General features: G+C 41.8%; 3 protein-coding genes across 5 annotated transcripts in view; 2 read left to right on the top strand and 1 right to left on the bottom strand.

Annotated features, from left to right (window-relative positions):
- Positions 1–2,255: 2,255 nt before the first annotated feature.
- On the top strand, positions 2,256–7,082 carry c25h22orf39 (chromosome 25 C22orf39 homolog). Its single transcript, XM_033043558.1, has 3 exons — positions 2,256–2,359; positions 5,054–5,221; positions 6,860–7,082. The coding sequence occupies exons 1-3, from the start codon at positions 2,336–2,338 to the stop codon at positions 6,980–6,982; spliced, it is 315 nt and encodes a 104-aa protein (XP_032899449.1). The 5' UTR covers positions 2,256–2,335; the 3' UTR covers positions 6,983–7,082.
- Positions 7,083–9,446: 2,364 nt separating this feature from the next.
- mrpl40 (mitochondrial ribosomal protein L40) lies at positions 9,447–14,143 on the bottom strand. Of its 2 annotated transcripts, none has more exons than XM_033043556.1 (4): positions 13,989–14,143; positions 12,998–13,081; positions 11,871–12,026; positions 9,447–10,030 (listed from the first exon to the last, which is right to left on the bottom strand). In XM_033043556.1, the coding sequence occupies exons 1-4, from the start codon at positions 14,021–14,023 to the stop codon at positions 9,721–9,723; spliced, it is 585 nt and encodes a 194-aa protein (XP_032899447.1). In that variant the 5' UTR covers positions 14,024–14,143; the 3' UTR covers positions 9,447–9,720. The 2 variants fall into 2 exon arrangements, with proteins under 2 accessions (XP_032899447.1, XP_032899448.1); XM_033043557.1 differs by lacking the exon at positions 13,989–14,143 and adding an exon at positions 13,770–13,959.
- The window catches only part of LOC116987490 (protein HIRA), a 77,366-nt gene continuing 74,960 nt past the window's right edge, over positions 12,022–14,427 (top strand). For both annotated transcript variants that reach the window (XM_033043555.1, XM_033043553.1), the window contains exon 1: positions 12,022–12,354. In XM_033043555.1, coding sequence (XP_032899446.1) covers positions 12,252–12,354 — 103 coding nt within the window. In that variant the 5' untranslated portion in view covers positions 12,022–12,251. The remainder of the gene's footprint in view (positions 12,355–14,427) is intronic.

Raw genomic sequence — 14,427 nt, 5'->3', positions numbered from 1 at the left:
ACATCCGAGACCAGGAATTACTGTTGATTCAATTAATGCATTAAGACATGTGATCTTTGTATATTACGCCTTCGTCCACTCCAAGTTTAATTTTAACCAGCTTAAAATAAATGGATGTATGTCCCAATTACAACAATGGACAAATGAATGCCATGCAGATGCACTGTCTGTCACCCAAGATGCCATCAATAATATCCATCTTATAATTTGCAGAGGAAAAAACATGGTTAAGTCAATAAATTGATCACATTATGATATATGCTACTGACATTCTATTGATATGGGTGAATTTGGAAAAAGACACAAGAAGGAAAATGGAATTCTGCGGTTTTTATTATAAACTAGGAGACGAAGATGGGCACAAATAAATATTTTCCTCCAAAAGTACTGCTAACAAACCATCATTCCACTAACACGTAAAAGGTTCCAAGTAATGTGATAAAACGATTAAGATGCAGCATTGTCAGTATGGTCCTAATGAAGCAGACCTCTCTGTCCTTTTACCTTACCCGAGGATGCCCTAGGGTCCAGAATAGCGAGAAGCCATCAGGTTGTGTGGTACTTCAGGGGGTAAGGCAGTGGTAAGACCGAGGGCACAGTAGTCCCTCAGTTCTCTAAAGGTAGGCTAGTCTAGCTTAGAGAATGGTGGAGTAACTCAGCGGGTCATGCAGCATCTCTGGTAAAAATAGATAGGTGACGTTTTGTGTCAGGATTGCTTTTTAGACTGATTTCAGAAGCGGCGGGCTGAAGGGCCTGTTTCTATGTTGTATATTTAAAACAAAACTCAGGAGTGAGTTACAGGCTGTGAGCTAATCGCAAGAATTGATAACACATAGTTTCAGTTGATTATGTGAGGCTCAGGTAGAATGAGATAGAACTGGTCCTCAGGAGGTCAGAAATGTAAAGGGAAGATGAATTATAAAGAAACTGGGCTTAAGTGACCACATAGACTTTTCTGATTTCATGTTTATGCTGCCAATCAACATTTAGTTAGGAACTGCAGATGCTGGTTTACACCGAAGATAAGCAACAAAATGCTGGTGTAACTCAGCCGATCAGGCATCATCTTTGGGGAAAAGGAATAGGTGACGTTTCAGGTTGGGACTGAAGAAGGGTCTGAAGAAGACCTGAAATGTCACCTATTCCTTTTCTCCAAAGAAGTTGCCAGCTGAGTTACTCCAGCAATTTGTGTCTATCTACGCTTTATAAAGATTGTTCTTGCTCATGTGAACAGTGACAATCTGCTCCCTCCTGAACTCTATTAAAGTACAAAAAATGGAAAAGCTAGACTCAATCTCAAGATGTATCGAATTGCTCTATACAATCCCGAAATATATAGAGAGCAGAGAACACCAACAATGATCCGCCTCTCTCTGTCCGCCGATAGCCACAAAATGCTGGAGTAACGCAGCGGAACAGGCAGCATCTCTGGATAGAAGTGTGTTGTTTCGGGTTGAGACCCTTCACCAGACCTGCTTCTATCCCGAGATGCAGCCCGTCCCGCTGAGTTACTCCAGCAATTTGTGTCTATCTTCGGTGTAAACCAGCATTTGCAGTTCCTCCCTACACATTTTGTCTGCTTTCACTGCAAAATCTCCTCAAGGTGTGCCTACTCTGAAGAAGTTCTCTCCTCTCTCCGACGAGAGTTCTGCGACATCCTCTCTCGCTGCTCCTTATTATGCCCCTGTCCCACTTAGGAAACCTGAACGGAAACCTCTGGACACTTTGCGCCCCATCCAAGGTTTCCGTGCGGTTCCCGGAGGTTGCAAGTGGTTGCCAGAGGTTGCAGGTAGTGGAAGCAGGTAGGCAGACTGACAAAAACCTCCGGGAACCGCACGGAAACCTTGGGTGGGGCGCAAAGTCTACAGAGGTTTCCGTTCTGGTTTCCTAACTGGGACAGGGGCATTAATCTCTGTGCCTCCCTCTCCCCTGAATCTCAACCTGAAAAAGGGTCACGACCCGAAACATCACCCATTCCTTCTATCCAGGCATGCTGGCTGTCCTGCTTACTCCAGCATTTTGCATCTAATCCTGATCCGAAAGGTCACCTATCCATGTTTATCCCCAGAGATGCTGCCTGTCCCGCTGAGTTACTCCAGCATTTTGTGTGTTTCGGATCAGCAGGGAACCTCCCTGCGCAGACTCCGCCCACTCTTGCAGCGATTGGCTAGATCCACTCATGAATATGTAAATAGCAGGCTAATTAGCGACGTCTCGGCGTGGAGGCGGGACATCTCTCGAACGTGTGACGCCGATTCGTCAGTCTTCATTCCGCAACGTGCTGTGATTGACAGACCCCGATGTCCGGGGAGAGGTGCAGACGGGAAGGTCGAGGATGGCGAGTGTTGATCTGTGGAGGGTAAGTGTGGCCCGGCTCCCGACTGCGGGAGGTTGCAGTACCAACTCCAGGGTCACGCTGCCGCGGGGGGAGCACGGATACTCGTGTCACTTGGTACACAAAAAAGCTGGAGAAACTCAGCGGGTGCAGCAGCATCTATGGAGCGAAGGAAATAGGCAACGTTTCGGCCCGAAACGTTGCCTATTTCCTTCGCTCCATAGATGCTGCTGCACCCGCTGAGTTTCTCCAGCTTTTTTGTGTACCTTCGATTTTCCAGCATCTGCAGTTCCTTCTTAAACACTCGTGTCACTTGGTCTGACACCTCCATGATCACAGAATACGATAGAAGAGACAGGTCACTCTGATGGAAAGTGTAGGAAGGATGCTGGTTTACACCGAAGATGGACACAGAATGCTGGAGTAACTCAACGGGACAGGCAGCACCTCTGGAGAAAAGGGATGGGTGATGATTCGGGTCTGATCTGTTTTGGGGTTTAACAAGAGGTAGACCCAAAATGCTGGAGTAACTCTGCAGGTCAGTCAGCATCTCTGGAGAAAAACATGGATAGGAGACGTTTCGGATCGGGAATAGACACAAAATGCTGGAGTAACTCAGCGGGACAGCCAGCACGTCTTGATAGAAGGAATGGATGGCGTTTCGGGTCGGGACATAGAAACATAGAAAATAGGTACAGGAGTAGGCCATTCGGCCCTACGAGCCTGCACCGCCATTCAATATGATCATGGCTGATCATCCAACTCAGTATCCTATACCTGCCTTCTCTCCATACCCCCTGATCCCTTTAGCCAAAGGGTCATATCTAACTCCCTCTTAAATATAGCCAATGAACTGGCCTCAACTACTTTCTGTGACAGAGAATGCCACAGATTCACCACTCTCTGTGTGAATTTTTTTCTCTCATCTCGGTCCTAAAAGACTTCTCCTTATCCTTAAACTGTGACCCCTTGTTCTGGACTTCCCCAACATCGGGAACAATCTTCCTGCATCTAGCCTGTCCAACCCCTTAAGAATTTTGTAAGTTTCTATAAGATTCCCCCCTCAATCTTCTAAATTCTAGCGAGTACAAGCCAAGTCTATCCAGTCTTTCTTCATATGATAGTCCTGCCATCCCAGGAATCAGTCTGGTGAACCTTCTCTGTATTCCCTCTATGGCAAGACCCTTCTTCAGGTAGTGAGTCAGGGGAGAGGGAAGACGTTTCTTTTCAGGTTGATGTTTACTTATATAGTGGCGCAGATTAACCAAGTGATTTTGATAATGGTGCAGATTTCCCCATGTTTGGGCCAACACACTAGAATTAAAACAGGAAATGCTGGAAATATGCTGCTCGTCAGGCTGAACTTCATCCAGCATCCTCACTTTTAGTTCAGATTTGTACTAGTTACCGTTTATTGATTTTCGATTGCAGTGTACCAGAATTTGTCATGCAAATGCATGTCGTTAAATGGCTGGAACTTCTGGCCATTGAGCTACCTGTGATAAATGGCCTCACTATATTTTCTACCAGTATGACATTTTGCGTGTATTTAGCTTGCTCCGAGCAATGCCTTTATATTCGAACCTGCCCACAAAGCAGTTGGAGAAACCCCGACTGCTGAGTGAACCATGCGCTATAGCTTAGCTGTCTGACAAACTGCCTCATTGATTTCGTAACTGCCCTGGCTGGCAGTCAGAAGCTTTTTAAACACTTAAAATTATATATTTTTTAAATTAATTGAAATCATTCAAAATAATTAAACATTTGAACACTTTAAATATAAACATTTCAAATGCTGTAAAATATTTATTACTTAAGACTTAATTCCCTCCATTAAAATAATGGGTCTGCTTTTTTCTGGACCAGATTTAAACTGTGTAAGTGCAGACTAATTGAAGTGATATCACACTATGCCGCTGGATTCAACAGTGGGGGTGCAGTTGGCAATATCCCAGCAAAGAGCCATGTGCAAGTTCTGCTTTTCAGCTTCTGCACAGGAGACCCGCAGTGTTGATAATTACAGGACAAATGGCGAAATGTTGGTGTGGAATTGCTATAATTTCTCATGATTATTTGGACCAATATGTTTACAAAAGTCAACTGCGTATTTAATAAATCTCACGATGTGGTATTACTTGGATGCATTTTTAGATGTGTTTAATAATTCACTGCATGTGCCAAGGGTAGTCTTCATCCACATGGTGTGTATTCTCAGTACAATCGTGTAGGCACAAAGCCAATAACGACATGGTTCCATTTAGATATTATATTGGCATACAGTATGTGGTAGTCTTCTATTGTGGCAGTCTCAGCATTGTGCATCTTAGTTCAGACCGTGCACAGGAGTGTTGAACTCCAGAAGCCTAGATTCCTACCAGAGGAACAAAGGCATGGGTTCATCCCTACTTTCAAGTAACATATCAATCTGGCGGAAATATTTTTGTTTCTTTATTGTAATTCTGTAATCATCGTTGCCAATTAACAAGACTGTGGAAACTCCTTCACCACATAATGCAGCAGTGTAGCAAGTCAGCACAATATAGCCACCTCACATAGGAGTGGGCACTGAATGATGGTTATGGCTGATGCTCATTTCTGGGCTTAAATAATAAAAAGGTCAAACAGTAACATGCAGGATTCTTACTATGATAAGATATTTTTAAGAACATTTGTCTTCTGTCAGCTGGCTCTAACATGGCATTGACAATCATATTACAGCCTCCTCGGATGTGTGATGATTATTGGAGTGAATGGAAGCATTGTCGGAGTCTGAGGAATCGCTTCCATCATTACTACACCTATGGAGAGGTCCCCTCATGTAAGCAGTGGAAAACAGATTACAAAAATTGCAGGGAATGGGAAAAATATAAGTCTGGAGAAACTAAGGTGAGAATTCTGAAAAAAACATGTTAAATGCTAAATGGCACTTATTTTTCTCAGGATTATTTTTGGTGAAAGCTTGGGCAGCGCAGTGTGCGGCAGTAGACCTGCTGCCTCACAGTGCCAGAGACTCAGGATCGATCCTGACCTCCGGTGCTGTCTGTGTGACGTTCTCCTTGTGACCTTGTGGATTTTCTCCGGGTGCTCGTTTCCTCCCACATCCTAAAGACGTGCGGATTCGTAGGTTAATCAGTCTCTGTAAATTGCCCCCAGTGTGATGGCTAATGCGAACGGGTCATCAATGGTCAATGGTTGGCATGGACACTAGGTAATTAGAGACATACAGAACCTTTTTGCCAGTGTGGAAATGTCAAAGACTGGAGGACATAGATTAAAGTTGAGAGGGGCAATGTTTAAAGGAGACCGAGATTGCTATGTTTTGATGGGTCAGGGTAGTGGTGAATAACAGTGGCAGGTAGATGGAGTTGAGGTGAGCTTTAATCCAATGTGTTGATTGGGATAGGACAGGGATGAGAGAGCTGGAGAGAACAAAGTTAAATCTCAATTGATTTTAGTGACATTGGAGATTCTCACTCCATTCTATAATACATATTTGAATTAAAGTAACAGGAAAAGTCATGATTAAATATCTTTTAATGCAATTGATGGTAATAACTGTAAAGATTGTTCAAATTGTCATAAAACAATGCTGATACAGTATTATGAACCCGTGTTCTCTTAGGACAATGCGAACATCTTCACTTTTATACGTATTACCATCAATTGCATTTAAAAGAAAGTTCTATTAACATACCATAATGCTGGTTATCCAAATATATATATATTTAGATACAAAAGAATCCCACATATCTGCTATCCCACTGTTTGAAACCCCAGAGTTTTGGTATTTGGTTCACCAAGTAATGCTTCCCATACATCCTCTCAATTCGCATGGGTCTTATTTCCTGCTCTTGCTTTAACTTGACCAGGCCTTTTAACCCGAGGTCCTTTAAACCTTCTGGGTTCATTCTAAAAATGATTATAATGAAGTAGGGCAGCACGGTGGCGCAGCGGTAGAGTGCTGCCTTACAGCACCGGAGACCCGAGTTCGATCCTGACTATGGGTGTACGTTCTCAGCATGGGTTTTCTTCGAGATATTTGGTTTCCTCCCACACTCTAAAGTACAGGTTTGTAGGTTAATTGGCTTGTTATAAGGGTAAATTGTCCCTAGTGTGTGTAGGATAGTGTTACTGTGCGGGGATCGCTGGTTTGTGCAGACTCAGTGGGCCGAAGGGCCTGTTTCCGTGCTGTATCTCTAAAACTAAAACTAAAAAAGTGTTATGCCTTTTAAATACAGCAAATTGAAAATGTGTAGAGGTATTATTATGAATAACACTCAATCGTCTCAAATCTGACAGTTTGGTGGGATTGTCACAAAATAATTTAACTCTGATTAAATAAACCGACGATTCTCTTAATAACAACTAGAGTATTTCTTCCATGCAAGAGTATTTCTTCCATGCAAGACTTCACAGGCCTTCTTTCAGGAGGCAGTATAAGCTTCTTTCGACAAAAGCTTTAGCAGCAGTTTCTGGTTGAAAGTTAACATGGCTCTAATTGTTAGTTTGTTTTTAATTTTACAGGAAGCTTTACGTGATAGTGAGAAGAAAAGGTTAGAAGAACAAAAGAGGGATCCAATCTGGGAGATGAGGAAGAATCCACCAGCTGAATGGCATCTTCCCCTGTATGATGGAAAAGAGAAATAATGGAAATTACCTGCTCCTGGAGTTAAACTATCATATTGTTGGATAACAGTCCACAACTTTTGTTATGATGATTCTTTATAAAATTGGATTTAGGCTAATCCATCACAAAACATCTTAAATTCTTAATAGCATCTGAAAATCTGGATTCACTTTTGGATTTGGTGCAACCTCAATCTTGAATCAAACTGATATGCGATTGCTATGTGCAGGAAGTGGTTTTAAGGTAATTTTGCCTTCAGATCCGTATTCTATAATGAAAAACTCAGCCTACTCATTTATCTGAGTATCATGTTGTTGGAATGCTTTTGTTATAGTGGCAGTTGCAGAAAATCTGAATGATGAGGCACACAAACCAACTTAAAGTGTTGAATATTAATGAGAGCCACCATGAGAATATAAACTATACTTCTTTACACTCTGCCTCCTGTAGGGACTTTATTCTATTTTCCCGTTCCATTTTATTTTCATCGCATTTGATCCATTGAAGAGACTTTCCACGTAGGTGCCTCCAAAACACTGTCCTTCCTGAATAGTGGCTTCCCCATTATAATGACTGAAGATCCCTTGACTGAATCTGTTTCTGTCCACTTCTTGGCTCTGACACCCTCTCCTGAACAAAGCAAGGTTCCTCATTGGTCCTCATTTCCCAACCCATCTACTTCTACATTTAAGTTCATCTTTCACAATTTCCACCAGCATATAGTTCCCACCTATGGACACATCTTCTTAACCTGCTCCTTTCAGCATTTTGAATTGATTGCTTTCTTTGACACCCAAGATCCACTTTTCCATCACCACCATTACCCCTCCTTCTGCCAAGTTCCCAGTCAACTACCAGAAATGCAGCTCGTGACCTTTTATGTTTTTTCCATCCTACTGTCAAATGACCAAAGCAGTTCTGTCAAATGAAGCAGCAATTCACTTACGGTAATCAGTAAATCTAATTTATTGCATTTGGTGTTTACAATGTGGTTTCCTCCGCATTCGAGAAACCAAACTCAGATTGGGTAACTGCTATGTGGAGTACATGTGTTAACTCTGCAGAGGCAAGTCAGAGCTTCCTGCTGCCTGCCATTTTAATTCTCAATTTTCACTAATTGTCTGTGGCCTCTTGCAAAGTTACAATGGTGTTCAATGCAAGTTTAAGGGACAGCACCTCATCTTCCATTTAAGCACATTGTAGTCTTCCAGACTCCCAACTCCTAGAATGTCAGATAGTTCACTTTGTCAGTATCAGAAATGGCCATTTCTGCTACGTTATCCAGCTGCGCTAGGAGCTGGCTATTTTATCTCCACTAGTACAATCTGACTCTCGGACATGTCTTATGGCCCTGCATATCACACCTTTTCAATCTTTGTAATTTGCCACTCATCTTATAGCATTTGTTCCTTTCGATCTCTCTCTAACTGTCTCCATAGAGCAATGTAACCCTATGAGAGATATTCCCTTGCACTAAATGTGTAAGAAGGAACTGCAGATGGTTTAAACCGAAGATAGACATAAAAAGCTGGAGTAACTCAGCGGGACGGGCAGCATCTCCGGAGAGAAGGAATGGGTGACGAGATCGAGATCCTTCTTCAGACTGGTTAGGGATAAGGAAAACGAGAGATATAGAAGGTGATGTGGAGAGATAAAGAACATTGAATAGCCCAGTGGTATGAATATTGATTTCTCTCACCAGGTAGCCCCGGCATTTCCTCTCTCTCTTATTCCTCCCCATTCAAGTCGCACCAGCTTCTCATTTTCACCCTACAAACAGCTTATAATGGCTCGTTTCCTTTATTATCGTTAGTTTTTTGCATCTTTCATTCATTGTTCATCTCTCCACATCACCGTCTATATCTCTCGTTTCCCTTATCCCTAACCAGTCTGAAGGGTCTCGACCTGAAACGTCACCCATTCCTTCTCTCCAGAGATGCTGCCTGGCCCGCTGAGTTACACCAGCTTTTTGTGTCTATCTTCCCTTTGTTCCTACATGTTCAACCCTCACCTTTTCTGCAACTTAAAACCAATTTATTTTCCCTCTTTCTCAGTTCAAACCTGGCTTCAATAGGCAATAGACGCAGGAGTAAGGCATTTGCCCTTTGAGCCAGCACCGCCATTCAAAGTGATCATGGCTGATCATCCCCAATCAGTACCCCGTTCCTGCCTTCTCCCCATATCCCCTGATTCCGCTATTTTTAAGAGCCCTATCTAGCTCTCTCTTGAAAGTATCCAGAGAACCCGCCTCCACCGTCCTCTGGGGCAGATAATTCCACAGACTCACCACTCTCTGTGAGAAAAAATGTTTCCTCGTCTCCGTTCTAAATGGCTTACTCCTTATTCTTAAACTGTGGCCCCTGGTTCTGGACTCCCCCAACATCGGGAACATGTTTCCTGCCTCTAGCGTGTCAAGCCTCAAGTTGAAATGTTAATTAAATCTCTTTTCTGACCCGCTGGCATTTCTAGCATTTTTGGCAATTGTTTTAGATTTCCAAATTGTGCAGATTTTTAATGATTTTCATTCCAGTTAAGTTGCCAATTAACATTGTTGGTACATTTGCTTATGTATATTTTTAACACTGCTTTTTTAAAAGCATCGACAAACATTGGAGGGAATAGCAACTTTTCTGAAAACTTATTAATCAGAAGTACATTTCCCAAAAACGTACTATACATTTTATGACAATATTTACTTTATTTAAAAAAGATCTGGTTCAAAGAATAACAGGGAAGAAGTGAAAGGTTCTCATGTACGTCACTGTGTATAAACCTTCGTGTTTTCTCTGTATTTTCCATCAGGTGCTTGGTAGTCAGGTATAGGAGGAGTATAGCTGCATCCTTGTAACTCCAATGGAAACAGTCCTTGATCCCGTTTAATTGCAGCCTGGTACAAGTTCTCTGATTCGACACGCAGTTCCTGTAGCGCTTCCTGCTGTGCCTCAATCATGGAATGAATCATTTCAGCTTCCTTTTTATGTTCCTTCTGCTTATATCGTGACCATTCCTTCATTAGAAGCGCGCGCTGCTCAGTCTCTTCCTCTGTCACTTTGGGCAGATCCCGAACTCTAGGCACCATAGATAACATGTTATTGAGGGCATTTTATGTGTATAGTCATAATTAGTACTTGAGGTTCACTTTATGCTTTAATACGAGTCATTATGAAAACAGTACGGAAACAGGTCACTTGACCCACCAGGTTCTCCCCAACCATCAACCATCCATTTATACTGATCTTACCATGACCCATTTTTATTCCCCAACACTCCCTTCAACTCCCCAGATTCTACCACATACCTGCATGAGGTACAATTTAAAAATAACCTTTAATCCACACATCTTTTGGATGCGAAAGTAAACTGGAGTACCAAGGTCACAGGGAGATCAAGCAAACTCCACAGGTAGCAGCAGAGATCAAGACTGAACCTGGGTTTCAGCCACTGAGGCAACAGGTCTAGGTAGAACCTATTTCTTTAAATAACAGTACGTCTGGGGAAGAATTCACTGTCGTGTTTCAATGTCATAATTTAAAGAAAAAGCAAACTGTAACAAGTGTTTTAGGAAACTGGGACGTTTTAATGTGTGTCTTGAAGAAAGATCTTGATCCAAAATACCACCTGTCCATTTCACTCCATAGATGCTGCCTGACCCACTGAGCTCCTCCATCTGTCTGTTTTTTTGCTCAATATTCTAGTATCTGCAGTCTCTCATGTTCAAAAGTGATTTAGGGGTTGATGTAGTCATTTTGAACACTGCAAGCTTTCACAAACAGTAATATGAAAATTACCAGTTAATCTGTCAGTTTGGGAGTAAACCAATAATGTCTAAAGAACTCCATCCAAATGGACTAACTGCTCAAATTGTATGAACATGGTATTTAGAGGGAAATCATGTTTGACTATTGGTTGGTGTTCTTTTGAAGAAATAGCACGATAAAGGAGTATATTAACAAGAGCACATTTGGAGTACTGTGCACCCTATTTGTCTCCTTTTTTATGGAAGAATGTAAATGAGCTGAAAGTAATCCAGAGATTTACTTGACCAACAACCAAACTGGACAGGTTGTCAAATGATGAAAGATTGGAAGGCCAGACTTCTGCAGGTGTTTAGATTAGCGAAAGAAAATCCAATTGAAATATAAGATCCTGAGTGTTCTTGCAAGATTGAACGCGGGAACTGTTTTCTCTTCCATGGGAATCCAGAATTTGGGCTCACTATTTAAAATTAAAGGGCTCACCAATTGAGACAGATGAGTTGAAATTTCTCTCAGAGGGTCAAGAGTGTTTGGAGCTCTCTTTTGCCAAAAGGGCACTGTAAGCACGATCTTTGAATATTTAAGAATGAGGTAGGTACATGGTTGATAAACAAGAGAAGGAAAGGTAACTAGGGAATTGAGCTTACAATTAGATAAGCCACATTAAATGCTGGTTTAGGTTCAAGTAACCTACTTCTTATCCTAATTTGTATTTTGATGCTCAGTCATTAGATGTCCCGATTTGGGTATACCTGATATACAAACTCTCCTTGTTGCTACAAACTTGCTAAATGTATAATCAACATCTTATCTTTTCTGATGAACACATGCTTATCCTTGGATTCACTCTGATCTCATCGCCTGTTTTAACTAGTTTTAACCACCTCTCTTATCTCACCTTAGTTTTCTTTTCGCTCAACTTTACCCTGAACCATTAACACTCTCTCACAGGTTGGACCAATCGCCCTTTTACCATTTGAAAGAAGATAAATAAGGAAAATAATGCAACATTATTTCAATATTGTCTAAAGAGAATTCAGAATGGAAAATAAATTCTTACCCGCAGTTTGGAATGAAAATCCTACAGTGGAAAGAAAACAATGGGGAAAGCATACATTTCCTATTGACAACTAATGTTTCAGAACACACGGACCTGGATTCATCAAGGAACTTTGTGGGAGTGATAAAATCTTCGATTGGGATCAGCTCTGGAGGAACACGTTCCAACTTCTTCAATCTTTTTTTCAAACGGTCTCTCACTGCCTGCTCCCTTTTGGGATCCACTTTTTTCTTTTTCTTAGGCTCAGCTCTGCAAAATAAATTTACCCCCACTTGTTAAATGTATGGATTAATTCTGTCTGCATATTCATTCCCCAGACTCCTTTACCAAGCAATGTGATGGCAAGTAGACCAACTCCCAGCTTCTGCTGCTGCCACTTAAACCTGGCAATTGAGAAGTCCAATGATGACGATCAGTCTTCCTTAGGCTTATTCCCTGACCTAATAGAAACAATCATCAAACCTTGAGAAAATCATGGAGAGTAATTTTGTTCCAAAACACCAGAAAACACATTTGATACAAGAATTCTGGTCAAAAGGACCAAGGGATCAAAACATTCTGATGCACATCCAGTTAGGTCAGCCTTTTTATTTAAATGTTTCCTATGTACTCTAAATTTCCATCCACATTTTCTCCCTGCTTGACTGTTCAATGGACTGTATATATAGTTGCTATAAAATGAAACAGCTGCAATTTATTTTGCCTTGATCCCCCTCTTAGTTATGATCCAATTGAAATTGGCCTGAAGGAGACCGATAAATTGACATTCCAACAAAGGGTCTTCAGCCAGAAATGCGAGTCTGTTTTATCCCCCCAGAAACATTCTGACTTGCCGGGTGTTATCGGACATTTTTTTAATTTTAGATCTCCAACATTTGCAGTTTAAATAAAAGTTAACATTTTCCTCCCACTCATTCACAAATTCTCACCAGCTTGTTGCACATTTCCCTATGTTGCAGATTTTCAGCATTGCCAGTGGTACCTTTTCTCTATAATGATGTATTTACATTTTAATTTACATATTTCAATTATTTGAATGGCACTCGCAAGCAATTAAGTGAAACCTGGGATAAATGCAGCACAGCTATGTTTTTTATGCTGTTGCAACCATAAAAATCACACCCAATAGGGATGCTGATCCTCATAATGTACTCTATGTTTTCCCATAGAAATCTAGGCAGCTGAAATGGAAAAACTGAAGTTTGTACCATATACTGTACCTCATGGGCAAGGATTCTCTGAGTGACAACATGGACGTATGCCAGTGGCTGGTTCGAACTGAAGCATTCCACACTGTACGTGATCTGTGAGAGAAAAAACAAAATCAGTTCTAGCTTTTAGTTACAAGACTCAGATTCATCTTGTGCTTTTATAATCAAAACATTGGCTGCAAGAAATCCTGGAAAGGATGTTGCTTTTAGCACTTCCCAAACCCCAAACCTAGAATTACACCAGTGTAGCATTAAGGGAGGTGCTGCACGATTAGGGGTCATATCTTCATAACAGATTCAATTCATAAATCCATCTCTCAAATGGATAAGGACATATAATGCTGTAAACAAAAGTATAAATAGGCCATTCAGTCCCTCATACCTGCCCCACCACTCATGAAAATCTATGCTCACCTTTTACCTCAGTGGCACTTTTCTGAACATCTAAAAACAAACCACCTCTTTCTTGAATATATTCAATAATTAAGCCTCCACTGTCATTGGGCAGAGACTGGAATATCCTACAAATCATCACGATACAGGCTGAAGAAAGGTCCCTACCCGAAACGTCATCTATCCATGTTCTCCCATAGATGCTGCTTGACTCGCTTAGCTACTCCAGCACGTTGTGTCCTTTCCAGCACCAGAATTATGTTTATCAATACATGTAATATTTGTTAATGTTTAATATTGTAATAAACAATACCTAATTCAGGCAATATGTCTTGGGAACCCCGAGGATCTGTAAGGCATTTTATATAAACGCGTGGACCTTACTTACCTGCCGGGGACCGTTTTCCCGAGGCGCTTTGTGCTGGTTCCCCAGTTAATAGATATAACCTATCCATGGGATTAATGTCGCCTCAAATCCGCTCCGTTTGAGGCAGTCACACGGCCGGGTCCCGCCTCAGGCCAGTCACTATCAGCCGAGCCGACCCCAACCCCCCGATCCCGGGGCAGACGCCGCCAGCTACGGCCTCTCCGCGAGGTCAGTACTCACATCAGGCCGTGGAGCGGCTGGAGCGTCCATGCCATGTTAATCAAGAACGCAGTCACCTTGAGATCGTTGCCACTCCTTTCTCCACCCAGCCCACTCAACCCGAGCAGTTTAAAGCGGCGCACCACTACCAGCGGCTTCTCCCCACATAATGATGTCCCACTCGGGAACACAGGTCATTACTAAATGTTCCCACCCGACAAAGTTCAGAACCACAACAGTGGTATGTTTGTAATTGAACATTTGTTCATTAAAAAAAAATCAAGCACATTAAAATCATAATTGAACCTGTAAACGAAGCTACCGACAAGCTTGTATCGAAATTTAGAGCACCTAAGTTTTGATGAAAATGCTTTGGAAATTAGACTTTAGAATTGACCATGACATTAAAAAAAAATTTGCTTAACTGCTTGAAGGACAGCAACGAAGAATTATGTTGGAG

Source organism: Amblyraja radiata, chromosome 25 (genome assembly GCF_010909765.2).
Source record: "Amblyraja radiata isolate CabotCenter1 chromosome 25, sAmbRad1.1.pri, whole genome shotgun sequence".
Taxonomy (NCBI): Eukaryota; Metazoa; Chordata; class Chondrichthyes; order Rajiformes; family Rajidae; genus Amblyraja; species Amblyraja radiata.
Note: the sequence above shows the minus strand (reverse complement) of the source record. Positions and strands in the feature narration are given on the sequence as shown.